This window comes from Squalius cephalus (assembly GCF_949319135.1).
Source record: "Squalius cephalus genome assembly, contig: scaffold_45, whole genome shotgun sequence".
Lineage (NCBI taxonomy): Eukaryota > Metazoa > Chordata > Actinopteri > Cypriniformes > Leuciscidae > Squalius > Squalius cephalus.
The window spans coordinates 44,775-60,674 of NW_027645855.1; the positions used below are offsets into that span (position 1 = coordinate 44,775).

Here is a 15,900-nt window from a genome sequence, read left to right on the forward strand (position 1 = left end):
ATGAACCCACATAGACCGGCCGTCCGTCCTCTCTGTCTACGTGGTTCAGCCATCCCTTCATCCCAAGGACCAGAGCAAGTACTTGAAGGATTACAAATTTATTAAATGTTTTAATTTAGATTCCAATATAGACTGAGAAAGTTTAGCAGCGGTTATGATGATTATATCAAGAGATTCCTGCCAGTCCTGTTCTCTAAATGAGTCAATTCCTGAGACTCTCACCCTCACCCTTTGTCCTTATGCATTTCCTGACCAGTAAGCTCAATGTACAGCTGTGCTTTTGTCTCTGTGATCATGTGAAGGTATGGGTGATACCGTCAGGCTGATTGGATCATTTGAATGATAGTGTTATGCTGATTGGTTCTGTCTCTCTTGAGCAAGCCGGATAACCTGCCAAACTGGTTTTGACTTGATTGAATCAAATCATGCCTATGCTTTGTCTTGATTTGTCTCCACCTCTATGTAATCCTTCCCCCTTGGAATGTATATAACTACAATGTATAATGTTTTAGTTAGACTTGGGAAGAACTGCAGCCACGTCAACGCGAAGTCCTCAATAAAGAATAACTTCTTGAACGTGATCCCAATGTCTCCTGGTTTCTTGCTTCGATGAAGGAAAAAGTTTCCAACATACTCTACATTGTGTCGAAATTTTTAGACAAATTATCTGCGAAATCAGTTACAAGTAAACTGTGCCGCGGATACTCTGTATCATAGCAACGAAGCGTCTCAACTGAAAAAACGCTGCGCTGCCAAAACGCTCTCAAGCGCCCACAGCTGGGCGTTTTTAGCAGAGCGCCTAGTGTTTTCAGCTGGCTAAAAATGCTTTGGTGGACACACGGCCTAAACCTAACTATCTGGGTCGTCTCCAATCGACGTTCCCTGGGTCGTCTCCAATCGACGTTCCCTATATAGCTACCTGGGTCATCTCCAATCGACGTTCCTTAACGTCTTCGATCAACGTTTAATATATAGTCTACCTAACCAACTTGCTTCCCTAACTAGCTTTCTTGCTGCGCAGCAATGATCGACAAACAGACTTCAGCAAATGTCCTTTAAATGCTTTAATCGCGGCCGGAGGATCTCTCGAGCAGTTCTCAGAGAATCTCCCCCAAGAAGAAGCAAGATTCCATTGAGAATCCCACCAGCTAAAAGAATACAACAGTTTTTATAGAATAAGGAGTTATGGCAAAAATGACATGCTGCATTACATAATTTCCCCACAATTTGATTGGTTTTCATAGACAAACCCTTCTGTTCTAGGTAAAGCAAACTTTGTTTTAATGATCACATTAAAAATGATCACAAGGTTCAAACTTAGTCATCTGTCTAGTTTAATTTCCCATATTTGTTATTTTTACACTCACACAACCAAAGTCAAAGGGGTATGGCAACACAACATACAACATTCAAAAACACAGGACAGAACGTTTTAGTACATTGTGTTTCAAAATGTTATCATGTTAGGTCTAAAAAGAGGAATAAGGTTAGATGTTAGAAACATGGTCAGTTTAATATACAGTTTACCTATTTTATCTATTAAAAATCCACCACGTCTGTATTTTTTGCAAAAGCACAAAGTTCAGTTGTCATTGTATACCCAAATAAAGGTACAGACAGTTTTGAATGATCTTGTCTGTATGACCAAAACTAACAGAGTATTTTAAGTTCTTTCCACTGTTATCAGGGGAAAAAGTAGCTGTAGTTTGATAATAGCAATATAACTTTCAAATATATATATATATATATATATATATATATATATATATAGCTATTAATATAGCTGACTATAGTCAGGAGTCACTTGAAATTAATTGTTTGAATAATTTAATGAACATATCCACCATTTGATAACTAGATCAACAAAACATCCTAAAACCCTGCTGTATAAAAGAAAGTGTCAAGTCTATACTGATGCTCAAATTGAATATCCTAATACCTTCATGTCTACCCCTGAATATGCCAGAAGATGTGGGTCATCTCTGTTACCTTCTCTGTTTGCCTCCGCTGTAATTCAGAGTGTTCTTTTGCATGTTTATGCTTTAGATATTTTGCATTATCAAAGAATTCATGCAACACAGTCCCTGTCAGTCAGAATGTTTAAAAGCTCTAATGTGGAATACTGTAGGTATTAATGTTACATCTTTTTCCTTTTTTTTTTTTAGAATCTAAGATCAGATAAGATTATTCATAATTTACATTTTTATTAAAGGAATCTCAGAGAACGTTCCCCCAGCCCTGGCCAGAATCCTTCCACCCCCCAGTCCACAGACAGCCAAGCAGCTCTGAGCGAAACATCCTGTGTCCCTGTCATCATGGCAACACCACCTAAGCGCAGACGCTGTGGCTACCTGGATTCCGATGCCACACAATCCTTGCGTCGCTCAACGCGCAATACATCCGGAGGGGATCGGGCAGCAGAAGCTGGGGGTGGAGGCAGCAGCAATGCCTCTCCGCAACCAAAGCGAAGGCTTACTGAGGTGCAAACTCCACTACCCAAGTTCTTCCTCAACCTAGAGAAGAGTGAGTTACACTTTGTGTCCTGTTTCATTTCTTAAAACTGTCACTCTGTGCACAATTTTAAGTTAATTCCAATTAAACTAATGAAACCTGGTCAAGTCACCTTCATTTATATACCGCTTTTAACAATATAGACTGTCTCAAAGTCAAGTCAAGTCAAGTTTATTTATATAGCGCTTTTCACAATACAGATTGTATCAAAGCAGCTTCACAGTATTAAATTAAAATGAAAGCTGCAAGCAGCATTTATCGGGGTTCAAGCATTTAAGGCCTTTAAGCACACAAGCATCAAAAGACATTTAGTTTTATTTAGCAAGCATTTAACCACTGACGTGTAATGGAAAAGACCATTTACAGCCAATACAGGCCATTTAACATAGGAAATATATGGTTTTCAAAGCTTTTTGACAGTTATAGCGCCACCTATGGTCCAATCTCCATGAAATTGTGCACGCTTGTTTAGAATGTTATGACACATAGGCTGACCAATTTTTGTGAAGTTCTGAGTTTTCATTTAGGATTTATAGGCTTTTGAGTGTATTTTGCCACACCCATTTTATAAATGACCCTATTACAGCCATACAAATGCAAAAGTTCAACTTTTTTTTGATAATTATTGATCTAGAGAGTCCAGAGAATTGTCCTAGACTGGTCTGGTTCCGATCGGGCGAAAAACCTAGGACTAGTTCGCAAAAGTAGGTTTTAGACATATTCGTGAATATTTAATGAACGGTTTGATTGACAGCAATGGTTCTTGAGGCAAAGTTGTTCAGCATGAGCAGATCTATCAAATGATATGCATATTGTGTGGATGAGTGTAACACCACGTGATTACAGAGCCATAAAACTCGTTAGCGCCAACTAGTGGCCGATTTCTTTCAAAATTCTTACAGACCTCTAGGGCCATGAGACGAACATGCCCATCGAGTTTCGTTCTGATCGGCCTCCGTTAACCTTGTCTAATCGGTGCTCAAACTTCATTGGCCGATGGCGGCCATGTTTTTTGAGATACGCCAATGTCCTCATAGACATACATGGCACCTTGGACCAAGACACTGCATACCAATTTTCAAGTCAATCGGACTAACGGTCAGGTGGTTATAACCTGTTTTATGTATTTTTCATGTTATAGCGCCACCATGTGGCCAATCGCCGCGATTTTTTTACCGTGACCTCAGATTGACCTCTTACACATGTGTACCAAGTTTGTTTAAAATACCTCTTTTACTTCTGGAGTTATAGCCATTTTAGTAAAATAGGCTCCTCCCACAACGTTAATTTTGCACCCCCTAGCGACCGTGAATCGAAATTTCAACTTTTTTTCGATAATTATTGATCTTCAGACTCCAGAGAACAATTCTGCACTGGTTTGGTTCCGATCGGGCGAAAAACCAGGGACTAGTTCGCAAAAGTAGATTTTCGACAAAATTCAAAATGGCGGAAAATCTATCATGGCGGAAATAAAATCGGAGATATACGTTTTGTTCGTCAGGCGTCCAGCTTTCCAATGATATAAGACACTTGAGTCTATGTCTTACGGTCTAGGAGTTATGAGCAGTTTCGCGCTTTTGGTTGCTATAGCGCCACCTATGGGCCAATCGGGGTCATAATTTGATAACCTCTCCTCGATTTTTGTACTACCATATGGCAAAGTTTCAAAGCTCTAGCCCTTACGGTTTGGGCTGCACGATGCGTTTTACGGCGGAATAATAATAATAATTAAAGCTGCAAGCAGCATTTATCGGGGTTCAAGCATTTAAGGCCTTTAAGCACATAAGCATTTAAGACATTAAGTTTTATTTAGAAAGCTTTTAACCACTGAAATAATAGATGGAAAAGTCCATTTACAGCCAATACAGGCAATTTACCATAGGAAATATATGGTTTTCAAACCTTTTTAACAGTTATAGCGCCACCTATGGTCCGATCAACATGAAATTTGGCATGCTTGTTTAGAATATTATGGCACATATGCTCACCAATTTTCGTGAAGTTCTGAGTTTTCGTTTAGGATTTAAAAGCTTTTGAGTGCATTTTGCCACGCCCATTTTCTTTATGACCCAATTATAGCCATACGAAAAATTCAAAAGTTCAACTTTTTTTCGATAATTATTGATCTAGAGAGTCCAGAGAATTGTCCTAGACTGGTCTGGTTCCGATCGGGCGAAAAACCAGGGACTAGTTCGCAAAAGTAGGTTTTTAACATATTCGCGAATAATTAATGAACGATTTGATTGACAGCTATGGTTCTTGAGGCAATGTTGTTCAGCATGAGCAGATCTATCAAATGATATGCATTTTGTGACAATAAGTGTAACACCACGTGATTACAGAGCCGTAAAACTCGTTAGCGCCAACTAGTGGCCGATTTCTTTCAAAATTCTTACAGACCTCTAGGGCTATGAGTTGAACATGCCCATCGAGTTTCGTTCCGATCGGCCTCCGTTAACCTTGTCTAATAGGTGCTCAAACTTCATTGGCCGATGGCGGCCATGTTTTTTGAGATACACCAATGTCCTCATAGACATACATGACACCTTGGGCCAAGACACTGCATACCAATTTTCAAGTCAATCGGACTAACGGTCAGGTGGTTAAAGCCTGTTTTATGTTTTTTTCAAGTTATAGCGCCACCATGTGGCCAATCGCCGCGATTTTTTTACTGTGACCTCAGATTGACCTCTTACACATGTGTACCGAGTTTGGTGAAGATACCTCATTTACTTCTGGAGTTATAGCCATTTTAGTAAAATAGGCCCCTCCCACAACATACGTTTTGGCGCCCCTTAGCGTCCGTGAATCGAAATTTCAACTTTTTTTCAATAATTATTGATATTCAGACTCCAGAGAACATTTCTGTACTGGTTTGGTTCCGATCGGGCGAAAAACCTAGGACTAGTTCGCAAAAGTAGGTTTTTGGCAAAATTCAAAATGGCGGAAAATCTATCATGGCGGAAATGAAATCGGAGATATACGTTTTGTTCGTCAGGCATCCAGCTTCCCAATGATATAAGACACTTGAGTCTACGACATACGGTCTAGGAGTTCTGAGCAGTTTCGCGCTTTTGGTTGCTGTAGCGCCACCTATGGGCCGATTTGGCTAAGTCCGTGTATCTGAGTAGCGAGCAATACTACTACCATTTGACCAAGTATCACGTCTCTAGGCCTTACGGTTTTGGCTGCACGATGCGTTTTAGGGAAGAATAATAATAATTAAAGCTGCAAGCAGCATTTATCGGGGTTCAAGCAGTTAAGGCCTTTAAGACCTTTAAGCACAAAAGCATCAAAAGACATCAAGTTTTATTTAGCAAGCATTTAAACACTGACATCATAGATGGAAAAGACCATGTTCTAGCATGATTTACCATGATATACCACATTCTGGAATGATTTACCATAATTTATCATGATTTACCATGGTTTACCATGATTTACCCTGTTCTAGCATAGTTTACCATGATTTTATCTTAGTTTACCTTGATTTACCATGTTTCTAGCGTGATTTACCATGATTTACCACATTACTAGCAATTATGTGAAGTGTCAGTGCAAATGAAGTGATAAACACTGACAAAATATGAATGTGTTATAATAGTTAGTTATATAAGTGATTTTTAGAGTCTAAATATTAATGTGAGCACATGTGAAAAGAACATGTGAAAAGACTTCATTAATAAGTAGAATGGCCAGCAGAGGGCACTAGAAGACCACTTATTGGCTCACTTTCACTTTAAACTTCTTGATTTTCACCATTTTTCTGCACTAAAGCAAACCAGTTTTTCCATTTTAACTCCATAATGCATGTTTACACACACACACACACACACACACACACACACACAAAGACAAATGTTGTTGTTGTTTTTTCAATGCTATTGGGATATGTCATTATGAAAATATATTTGAATGGTCTATAAACATTTCACAAAGTCTTTGCAAGCTGTTAATCAGATGATTCAGAATTTATTCAGAAACCATGTATGTTTATGAGGACATTGGCGTATCTCAAAAAACATGGCCGCCGTCAGCCAATGAAGTTTGAGCACCTATTAGACCAGGTTAACGGAGGCCGATCGGAACGAAACTCGATGGGCATGTTATTGAGAAAATATATTTAATTGTCTATAGGCATTTCTTTGTGATCTAATAATATAAAACTATGTTACCAGTATAGGGCTGTAACGATTCCTCGATTATAGTCAAGTACTTGATTTAAAAAAATCCTTGATTGCAATTTACCAAAAAGTAATGGGCAAAATACCGAAAGTGGTGAGTTCCACAGACGAGAATCCAACAACCGCAGAATTACACAGTTTTCTAAGACAACGCGATATATTTAAAGAGCATCTTGCATGTAAAAAAAAAATCTAAATGAATATATAACCGTGTATGAAAATACCATATGAAAAGATAATGCAGGATTTCAAATGTTTTTAAATGACATAAGGACACCAATTTAGTAGATAAAGTGAGCGTTTCTTTGACTGCTCGTACAAACCGCTTTTTTTCAACATCGCGTCATTTTACGTCACACGAGGGAGATGTGTGCTGTGCTCTGCCGCAGCTCAGTGCAGAGTAGGTTGGTATTCAGTAAGAGCGGTCGTGAGTCAGTGTGTTTTCAGTAGTTTTTGTATTTCAATTTATCATCGTCATGGTAAATTTTTGTGTTTGTGGAGCTTGCAAAAACTCCAGCCTATCAGGACATCGAGTCCACCAGTTTCCTAACAAGAAAAAGGCCGGTGCTATCTTTCGTGCCTGGGTGCGGTTTGTGCAGGTGAAGAGACGGGATTTCTCTTCCGCATCGGCTTCGGAAAACGCGGTCGTGTGTAGCGTTCACTTCAGATCGGAGGATTATCGTCCCGGCGATATGATGGAGCTCAACATGGGATACCGAAGTAAGAACCGGGTGAGACTCAGAGCTGGTGCGGTGCGGTTCCTTCAGTGCACGCATCTTCGGGTTCTCCCGCTGGATGTAGGCGTGAGCACAACATCAACTGGCAAACGCAATGTAAGCGGAACGAAACTGAGCTACTCGTTATTGTGTTTGTGTGGACTGTTTATCAGTTTGGACCAGTGCAGCGTGAGCCTGATCAAGCAACACTGTAACTGCGAGATCCAGTAAATAAAGCATTTGAATTCGCCACTGAAGTAATAACATCGCTGCGAGATCTAGTGAGAAATATTCACATTTCTCCGTTATTAACGGATCAAACAGCGCTGACGTGGAAACCAGGAATAAACATTGTGCAATGAATGAACGAACTATCCAGTGTCCACAGATCAGCAACATTCACCATGGCTTTACTGTAGTAACACTAACTGCAACCATGGAAGTTTGGCATTTTCCACAAAGGCCCAGTATGCATCCACCTCCCTGCAACACTGACTTTCCTCAGCTGTAAACATTGCCTCGCATTTCCCACACAAGCACCTATGGAACAAAAAAATGTATCAGGAATAAATATCTCTCTGTCTCTCGATGAGAAACCGCTAAGTTATATCACGTAACGTTAGTCTGGGCGGATATTAATGAGCATGACAAACGCCTGATCAAAGCTTAGTTTCTGTTATTGTAAGTTCCAATATGTTCTGTCTAACATTAATCCTGGCCTGTCCCTGCTCTCTTGGCAGCCTAGCAGGCTCATAATTGTATGGCTGTGGTCCGTCAACAATTTCCTCAGCGTCCGAAATGTCATTGCAATCCATTTTTCCCTGTTGTTTGAATCGACCGCTCTCCCTCGTGCTACGTCACGCCCGTCTCGCCCATTTTCAGATGCGGAAGTAAAATTTTCTCACAAAAACGACTCCAGAAGCCACTGTAGCGTATTTCTAATTTTTTTTTTAAAGAAAATCTAGTTCCTACATTATTTTTCTATACATTGACTTGTTGGGTCTTCTAACCTGCAAGATGCTCTTTAAAAACATTTACAGTCATAAATATAGCATAGTGCTGTTGTGAAATCATAAAGGTTGTGATTCAGTTAAATAAATATATCCTCTGTTTTTTTGTTTGTTTGTTTGTTTTCACAGAGAAGACGCTTCAATTACATGAGTGCAGATTACATGTTAAAATTACCTCAGCTCCGGCCACAGTAAACGCTGCTCCAAGCAAACTCAGTCTCTGCAGTGCTGTTTGTTTACGTTTCCAATAACGTGCATTTGGGAACGCAAGTCGGACGCAGTTTGTGTTTCATAGTTGCACTGTTATCATTTATATTTGTTGAGCGCGTCTGGGTTTCTCAAACTGCTGTTCATCGCGATTTCAAAATAAAAGTTTAAACATAGCGATTTCAAAATAAAAGTTTAAACTCTCGCTCTGAGTTTGCATACTTTGATGTGCACATGTTCTTGTTCAAGAAATTACAGTGGCTGTAGCATTTCTATCGTACAGAAGTGGTCAAATATGAAAGGTTAAGTTGACATTTGAATTAATTGTTTGGACAATATTAAACAAGGATTTGATAATGCCTTAGTGTAACCAGGCCGCTGGCGCCCTCTGCAGGCATTTGCTATTTATGTACATAAGTTATGTTTATATTAGTTTATATAATTTATTTTACATGGGTATATTTTAACAGTGTTGTTCATTAAAACCAATATAATTACTTACTTTGATACTTTACTTGAACCAATTATTGTTGCTTGTTATTATATATTTGTATTTTAAGTCATTTTAAAGGCTGTTGTTAACTTGAGTCTATTTTTTACCACAATTTTTTTTATCCGATTACTTGAATAGAATACTCGATTACTAAAATAATCGATAGCTACAGCCCTATCATAATAAAAAAGATTGCTTTTTAAAGAAGCATTTTTAATGCATTTGTTTCCCAATACTGAAAGCTAATGAAAAGATCATATCCTCCTGGGACCCAGAAAAAAAAAGTTTTTTGAATTTAGTTGTTTTCCATGTCATCACACTGTTTAGAGCACAATAAACAAATGGTAAAAAAACATTTTTGCAAAATAATATTTTATTCATAAGTTATGCTATGTCCTCTGTATGTTAATTTGGTTTTTCACTTATATCTCGGTAACCAGAACGCGAAAAATTCTGAAACTCAGAGCATAGATCGTGCTTGAGGAGCCCTGTTGAATGAGACCATCACAGTGTTTTTGGGCGATTGGGTCCGGGAGCTATGACCATTCAAAGGCATGTCTTTTGGAGCATTTTTCTCTGGAATGCCGAGGGCAAATTACACCACAGTTGAATCGAAGCTAGCCAAGGATGGGCCCTTTCCAATGAGCCCTCACACAAGGTTCGGGGTGATCTGGTTCGGGAGTTACGGCCGTTCAAAGTCGGGGGTCCCGCGGACTAGCGTTCCGTGGGGGGGCGCTCCCCGAGGCCCGCGACGCTACGTTTCGATCAAGAGCCCGGAGAGGTCCTTACCATCAAAATTTGAGCGCGCGGCGACTTTCCGTTTTCGAGTTATGAGTGAATTTGTACTGGGGGGGCGTGGCCTAAATGTCGGACAAGGTTTTACTTTCGTTTTCTAAATGTAAAACAATTGTCAATAGTAACACTCCAATAGATGCATTTTGACAAAATGTGATTGTAAATGTTAAAATAATGATTTTATAAAGTCTAAATATGAATTATATAACAATATTAGGGAGTAGTATGATGAAATGACAGCAGGGGGCAGTACAATACCACTTATTGGCTTAATATGCCATGTTATATCATTTTGACCTTTTTAACTGTTATAGAGGCAATTTTTGTGTGATCTGTCTGAAATTTTTCATGCTTGTTAAGAGTAACATGTTCTGACTAGATCTGAAAGATATTTAAAAGATATAGGCTTTTGGGGACACTTGGTCAAGGCTACATATTGAAGTGACCCTATTATAGCCATCCAAATGAAGAAGTTATACTTTTTCTGATAATTATTGATCTAGAGAGTCCAGAGAATTGTACTGCACTAGATTTGAAGATTATGATTTGAAAATTATAAGATCAGAGATGGAAAAGACCATTTACAGCCAATACAGGCAGTTTACCATAGGAAATATATGGCTTTAAAGCCTTTTAACAGATATAGTGCCACCTTTGGTCCGATCTCCATAAAATTTTGCATGCTTGTTAATGATGATATGTCACATATGCTCACCAATTTTTGTGAAGTTCTGAGTTTTCATTTAGGATTTATAGGGTTTTTAGTGTATTTTGCCACGCCCATTTTATAAATGACCCTATTACAGCCATCCAAATGCAAAAGTTCAACTTTTTTTCGATAATTATTGATCTAGAGAGTCCAGAGAATTGTCCTAGACTGGTCTGGTTCCGATCGGGCGAAAAACCTAGGACTAGTTCGCAAAAGTAGGTTTTTAACATATTCGCGAATAATTAATGAACGGTTTGATTGACAGCAATGGTTCTTGAGGCAAAGTTGTTCAGCATGAGGAGATCTATCAAATGATATGCATATTGTGTGGATATTTGTAACACCACGTGATTACAGAGCCATAAAACTCGTTAGCGCCAACTAGTGGCCGATTTCTTTCAAAATTCTTACAGACCTCTAGGGCCATGAGTCGAACATGCCCATCGAGTTTCGTTCCGATCGACCTACGATAACCTTGTCTTATAGGTGCTCAAACTTCATTGGCCGATGGCGGCCATGTTTTTTGAGATACGCCAATGTCCTCATAGATATACATGGCACCTTGGACCAAGACACTGCATACCAATTTTCAAGTCAATTGGACTAACGGTCAGGTGGTTATAGCCCTTTTCACATTTTTTTCATGTTATAGCGCCACCTTGTGTTCAATCGTCGCGATTTTTTTACTGTGACCCCAGATTGAACTCATACACATGTGTACCAAGTTTGGTGAAGATACCTCATTTACTTCGGGAGTTATAGCCATTTTAGTAAAATAGGCCCCTCCCACAATGTACGTTTTGGCGTCCCTTAGCGACCGTGAATCGAAATTTCAACTTTTTTTTGATAATTATTGATATTCAGACTCCAGAGAACATTTCTGCACTGGTTTGGTTCCGATCGGGCGAAAAACCTAGGACTAGTTCGCAAAAGTAGTTTTTTGACAAAATTCAAAATGGCGGAAAAATTTGCATACCGGAAATGAAATCGGAGATATACGTTTTGTTCAACAGGTTTCCAGCTTTCCAATGATATAAGACACTTGAGTCTACGACATACGGTCTAGGAGTTATGATCAGTTTCGCGCTTTTGGTTGCTATAGCGCCACCTATGGGCCAATCGGGGTCATACTCTCTGAACCTTTCCTCGATTTTTGTACTACCATCTGGCAAAGTTTCAAAGCTCTAGCCCTTACGGTTTGGGCTGCACGATGCGTTTTACGGCGGAATAATAATAATAATAATTAAAGCTGCAAGCAGCATTTATCGGGGTTCAAGCAGTTAAGGCCTTTAAGGCATTTAAGCACAAAAGCATCAAAAGTTATTAAGATTTATTTAGCAAGCATGTAACCACTGACATAATAGATGGAAAAGACCATTTACAGCCAATACAGGCAATTTGCCATGGGATATATATGGTTTTAAAGCTTTTTAACAGTTATAGCGCCACCTATGGTCCGATCTCCATAAAATTGTTTACTGTGACCTCAAATTGAACCCATACACATGTGTACTGAGTTTGGTGAAGATATCTCATTTACTTCTTGAGTTATAGCCATTTGAGTAAAATAGGCTCCTCCCACGACGATTTGCCACATTCTAGAATTATTTAATATGATTCTAGCATGATTTACTATCATATACCATGTTCCAGAATGATTTATTAGGATTCTAGCATGATTTACCTTGATACACCTCATTTCAGTATTATTTACTATGATTTACAATGTTTCTAGCATGATTAACCACATTACTAGCAATTATGTGAAGTGTCAGTGCAAATGAGGTGATGAACACTGACAAAATATTATTGTGTTATAATAGTTAGTTATATACGTGATTTTTAGTGTGTGTCCAAGTATGAATGCAAAAGCACATGTAAAATATTTCATTATTAAGTAGAATGGCCAGCAGAGGGCACTAGAAGACCACTTATTGGCTCACTTTCACTTTAAACCAGTTTTCTGCACTAAAGCAAACCAGTTTTTCCATGTTAACTCAATGCATGCTTACACACACACACACACACACACACACACACACACACACACACACACACACACACACACACACACATACACACACAGCATAGTTAACCATGATTTACCATGATATACCACGTTCTAGTATTATTTACCAGGAGATAAACGACAATCTAGTATTATTTACTTTGATTTACCATGTTTCTAGCCTGATTTATCACATTACTAGCAATTATTTGAAGTGTCAGTTCAAATAAAGTGATTAACACTGACAAAATATGATTGTGTTATAATAGTTATTGCTATATAAGTGATTTTTAGTGTGTATTCAAGTATAAATGCAAGCACATGTGGAAAAATTTAATTAATAAGTAGAAGGGCCAGCAGAGGGCAGTAGAAGACCACTTATTGGCTCACTTTCACTTTAAACCTCATGATTTTGACCAGTTTTCTGCACTAAAGCAAACCAGTGTTTCCATGTTAACTCAATAATGCATACTTGCTACATATGCTACACACAATAATGCTACACACACACACACACACACACACACACACACACACACACACACACACACACACACAAATGTTTCAGTGATATTGGTGTCACATTCACCTTCATCACATTCACCTTCTGTCTTCATCACATTCACCATCTGTCGTCATCACCTGCACCTGCTCCTCATCACCCTCCTCATCATCACCTGCTCCTCATCATCATAACCGTCACCTGTTGTCCTTGTCTTGATCTGTGTATTTAAGTTCCCCTCTCATCCATTATCATTGTCGGTTATTGTTTGTGCACTAGCACTCTGTTATGTTTGTTTTCATGTTGGAAAATAAAACCTTTGTTATATTTGTACCACACACACACACACACACACACACACACACACACACACACACACACACACACACACACACACACACACACACACACACCATCATTTATCATGATTTACCATGGCTGATACCAATACCAATATGAGAAAATGACTATTTTAAACAGCAGGGGGCAGTAAAATACCACTTATTGGCTTAACATGCCATTAAATCATATCATTTTCACCTTTTTAACTGTTATAGAGGCAAATTTTGTCCGATCTGTCTGAAAATTTTCATGCTTGTTCAGGGTGATATTTCACACGTTCTGACTTGTTTTTAAGAAGGTCTGAGCATTGATTAAAGAGATATAGGCTTTCGGGGACACTTGGTAAAGGCCAGATTTTGAAGTGAACCTATTATAGCTATCCAAATGAAGTAGTTCAACTTTTTCTGACAATTATTGATCTAGTGAGTCCAGAGAATTGTATTGCACTAGTTTTGAACATTATGATATGAAAATTATATGATCAGACATGGAAAAGACCATTTACAGCCAATACAGGCAGTTTACCATAGGAAATATATGGTTTTAAAGCTTTTTAACAGTTATAGCGCCAACTATTGTCCAATCTCCATAAAATTTTGCATGCTTGTTAATGATGTTATGACACATATGCTCACCAATTTTTGTGAAGTTCTGAGTTTTCATTTAGGATTTATAGGCTTTTGAGTGTATTTTGCCACACCCATTTTATAAATGACCCTATTACAGCCATACAAATACAAAAGTTCAACTTTTTTTTGATAATTATTGATCTAGAGAGTCCATAGAATTGTCCTAGACTGGTCTGGTTCCGATCGGGCGAAAAACCAGGGACTAGTTTGCAAAAGTAGGTTTTTAACATATTCATGAATATTTAATGAACGGTTTGATTGACAGCAATGGTTCTAGAGGCAAAGTTGTTCAGCATGAGCAGATCTATCAAATGATATGCATTTTGTGACAATATATCTAACACCACGTGATTACAGAGCCATAAAACTCGTTAGCGCCAACTAGTGGCCGATTTCTTTCAAAATTCTTACAGACCTCTAGGGCCATGAGTCGAACATGCCCACCGAGTTTCGTTCCGATCGGCCTCCGTTAACCTTGTCTAATAGGTGCTCAACTTCATTGGCCAATGGCGGCCATGTTTTTTGAGATACACCAATGTCCTCATAGACATACATGGCACCTTGGACCAAGACACTGCATACCAATTTTCAAGTCAATCGGACTAACGGTCAGGTGGTTATAGCCTGTTTTATGTTTTTTTCATGTTATAGCGCCACCATGTGGCCAATCGCCGCGATTTTTTTACCGTGACCTCAGATTGACCTCTTACATATGTGTACCAAGTTTGGTGAAAATACCTCATTTACTTCTGGAGTTATAGCCATTTTAGTAAAATAGGCTCCGCCCACAACGTTAATTTTGCGCCCCCTAGCGACCCTGAATCGAAATTTCAACTTTTTTTCGATAATTATTGATCTTCAGTCTCCAGAGAACAATTCTGCACTGGTTTGGTTCCGATCGAGCAAAAAACCAGGGACTAGTTCGCAAAAGTAGGTTTTCGACAAAATTCAAAATGGCGGAAAATCTATCATGACGGAAATGAAATCGGAGATATACGTTTTGTTCGTCAGACGACCAGCTTTCCAATGATATAAGACACTTGTGTCTACGACATACGGTCCAGGAGTTATGACCACTTTCGCGCTTTTGGTTGTTATAGCGCCACCTATGGGCCAATCGAGGTCATAATTTGATAACCTCTCCTCGATTTTTGTACTACCATCTGGCAAAGTTTCAAAGCTCTAGCCCTTACGGTTTGGGCTGCACGATGCGTTTTACGGCGGAATAATAATAATAATAATAATAATAATAATAAAAATCAGCACAAATACAATAGGGTTTCAGCACTTCGTGCTTGAACCCCTAATAATAATAATAATAATAATAATAAAAATCAGCACAAATACAATAGGGTTTCAGCACTTCGTGCTTGAACCCCTAATTAAAGCTGCAAGCAGCATTTATCGGGGTTCAAGCAGTTAAGGCCTTTAAGGCATTTAAGCACAAAAGTATCAAAAGTTATGTAAGGGATAATGTATAGAGAGGCGGTTGTTATAGCGAATAACAAGCCCGACAGGCTGAACGAGACCCCGACGCGAAGCGGAGGGGTCTTGACAGCCTGAAGGGCTTGTTATTCGCTATAACGACCGCCTCTCTATACATTATCCCGCTTATTACATGGCTACCTACAAAATAAATAAATAATTTGACACGAATTATTGATTTAAAAAGGAGTTTATTGATTTAAAAACGATTGTATTGCTTCCGCCAAAGAAAATAGTCCGTTCCGCGTCCATAGCAACGCGCTGTTTTTCATGGCAACGGTCTGTTATACTCCGCAGCGGTCTGTTATA

General features: G+C 38.8%; 1 protein-coding gene across 2 annotated transcripts in view; it reads left to right on the plus strand.

The window, feature by feature from the left end:
• The first annotated feature begins 1,818 nt into the window (after positions 1-1,818).
• Positions 1,819-15,900, plus strand: part of LOC307154085 (MSL complex subunit 3-like) — a 266,037-nt gene continuing 251,955 nt past the window's right edge. The window contains exon 1 of one of the 2 annotated variants that reach the window (XM_079898864.1): positions 1,819-2,523. In XM_079898864.1, coding sequence (XP_079754990.1) covers positions 2,316-2,523 — 208 coding nt within the window. In that variant the 5' untranslated portion in view covers positions 1,819-2,315. The remainder of the gene's footprint in view (positions 2,524-15,900) is intronic. The other variant, XM_079898865.1, reaches the window with a different exon arrangement.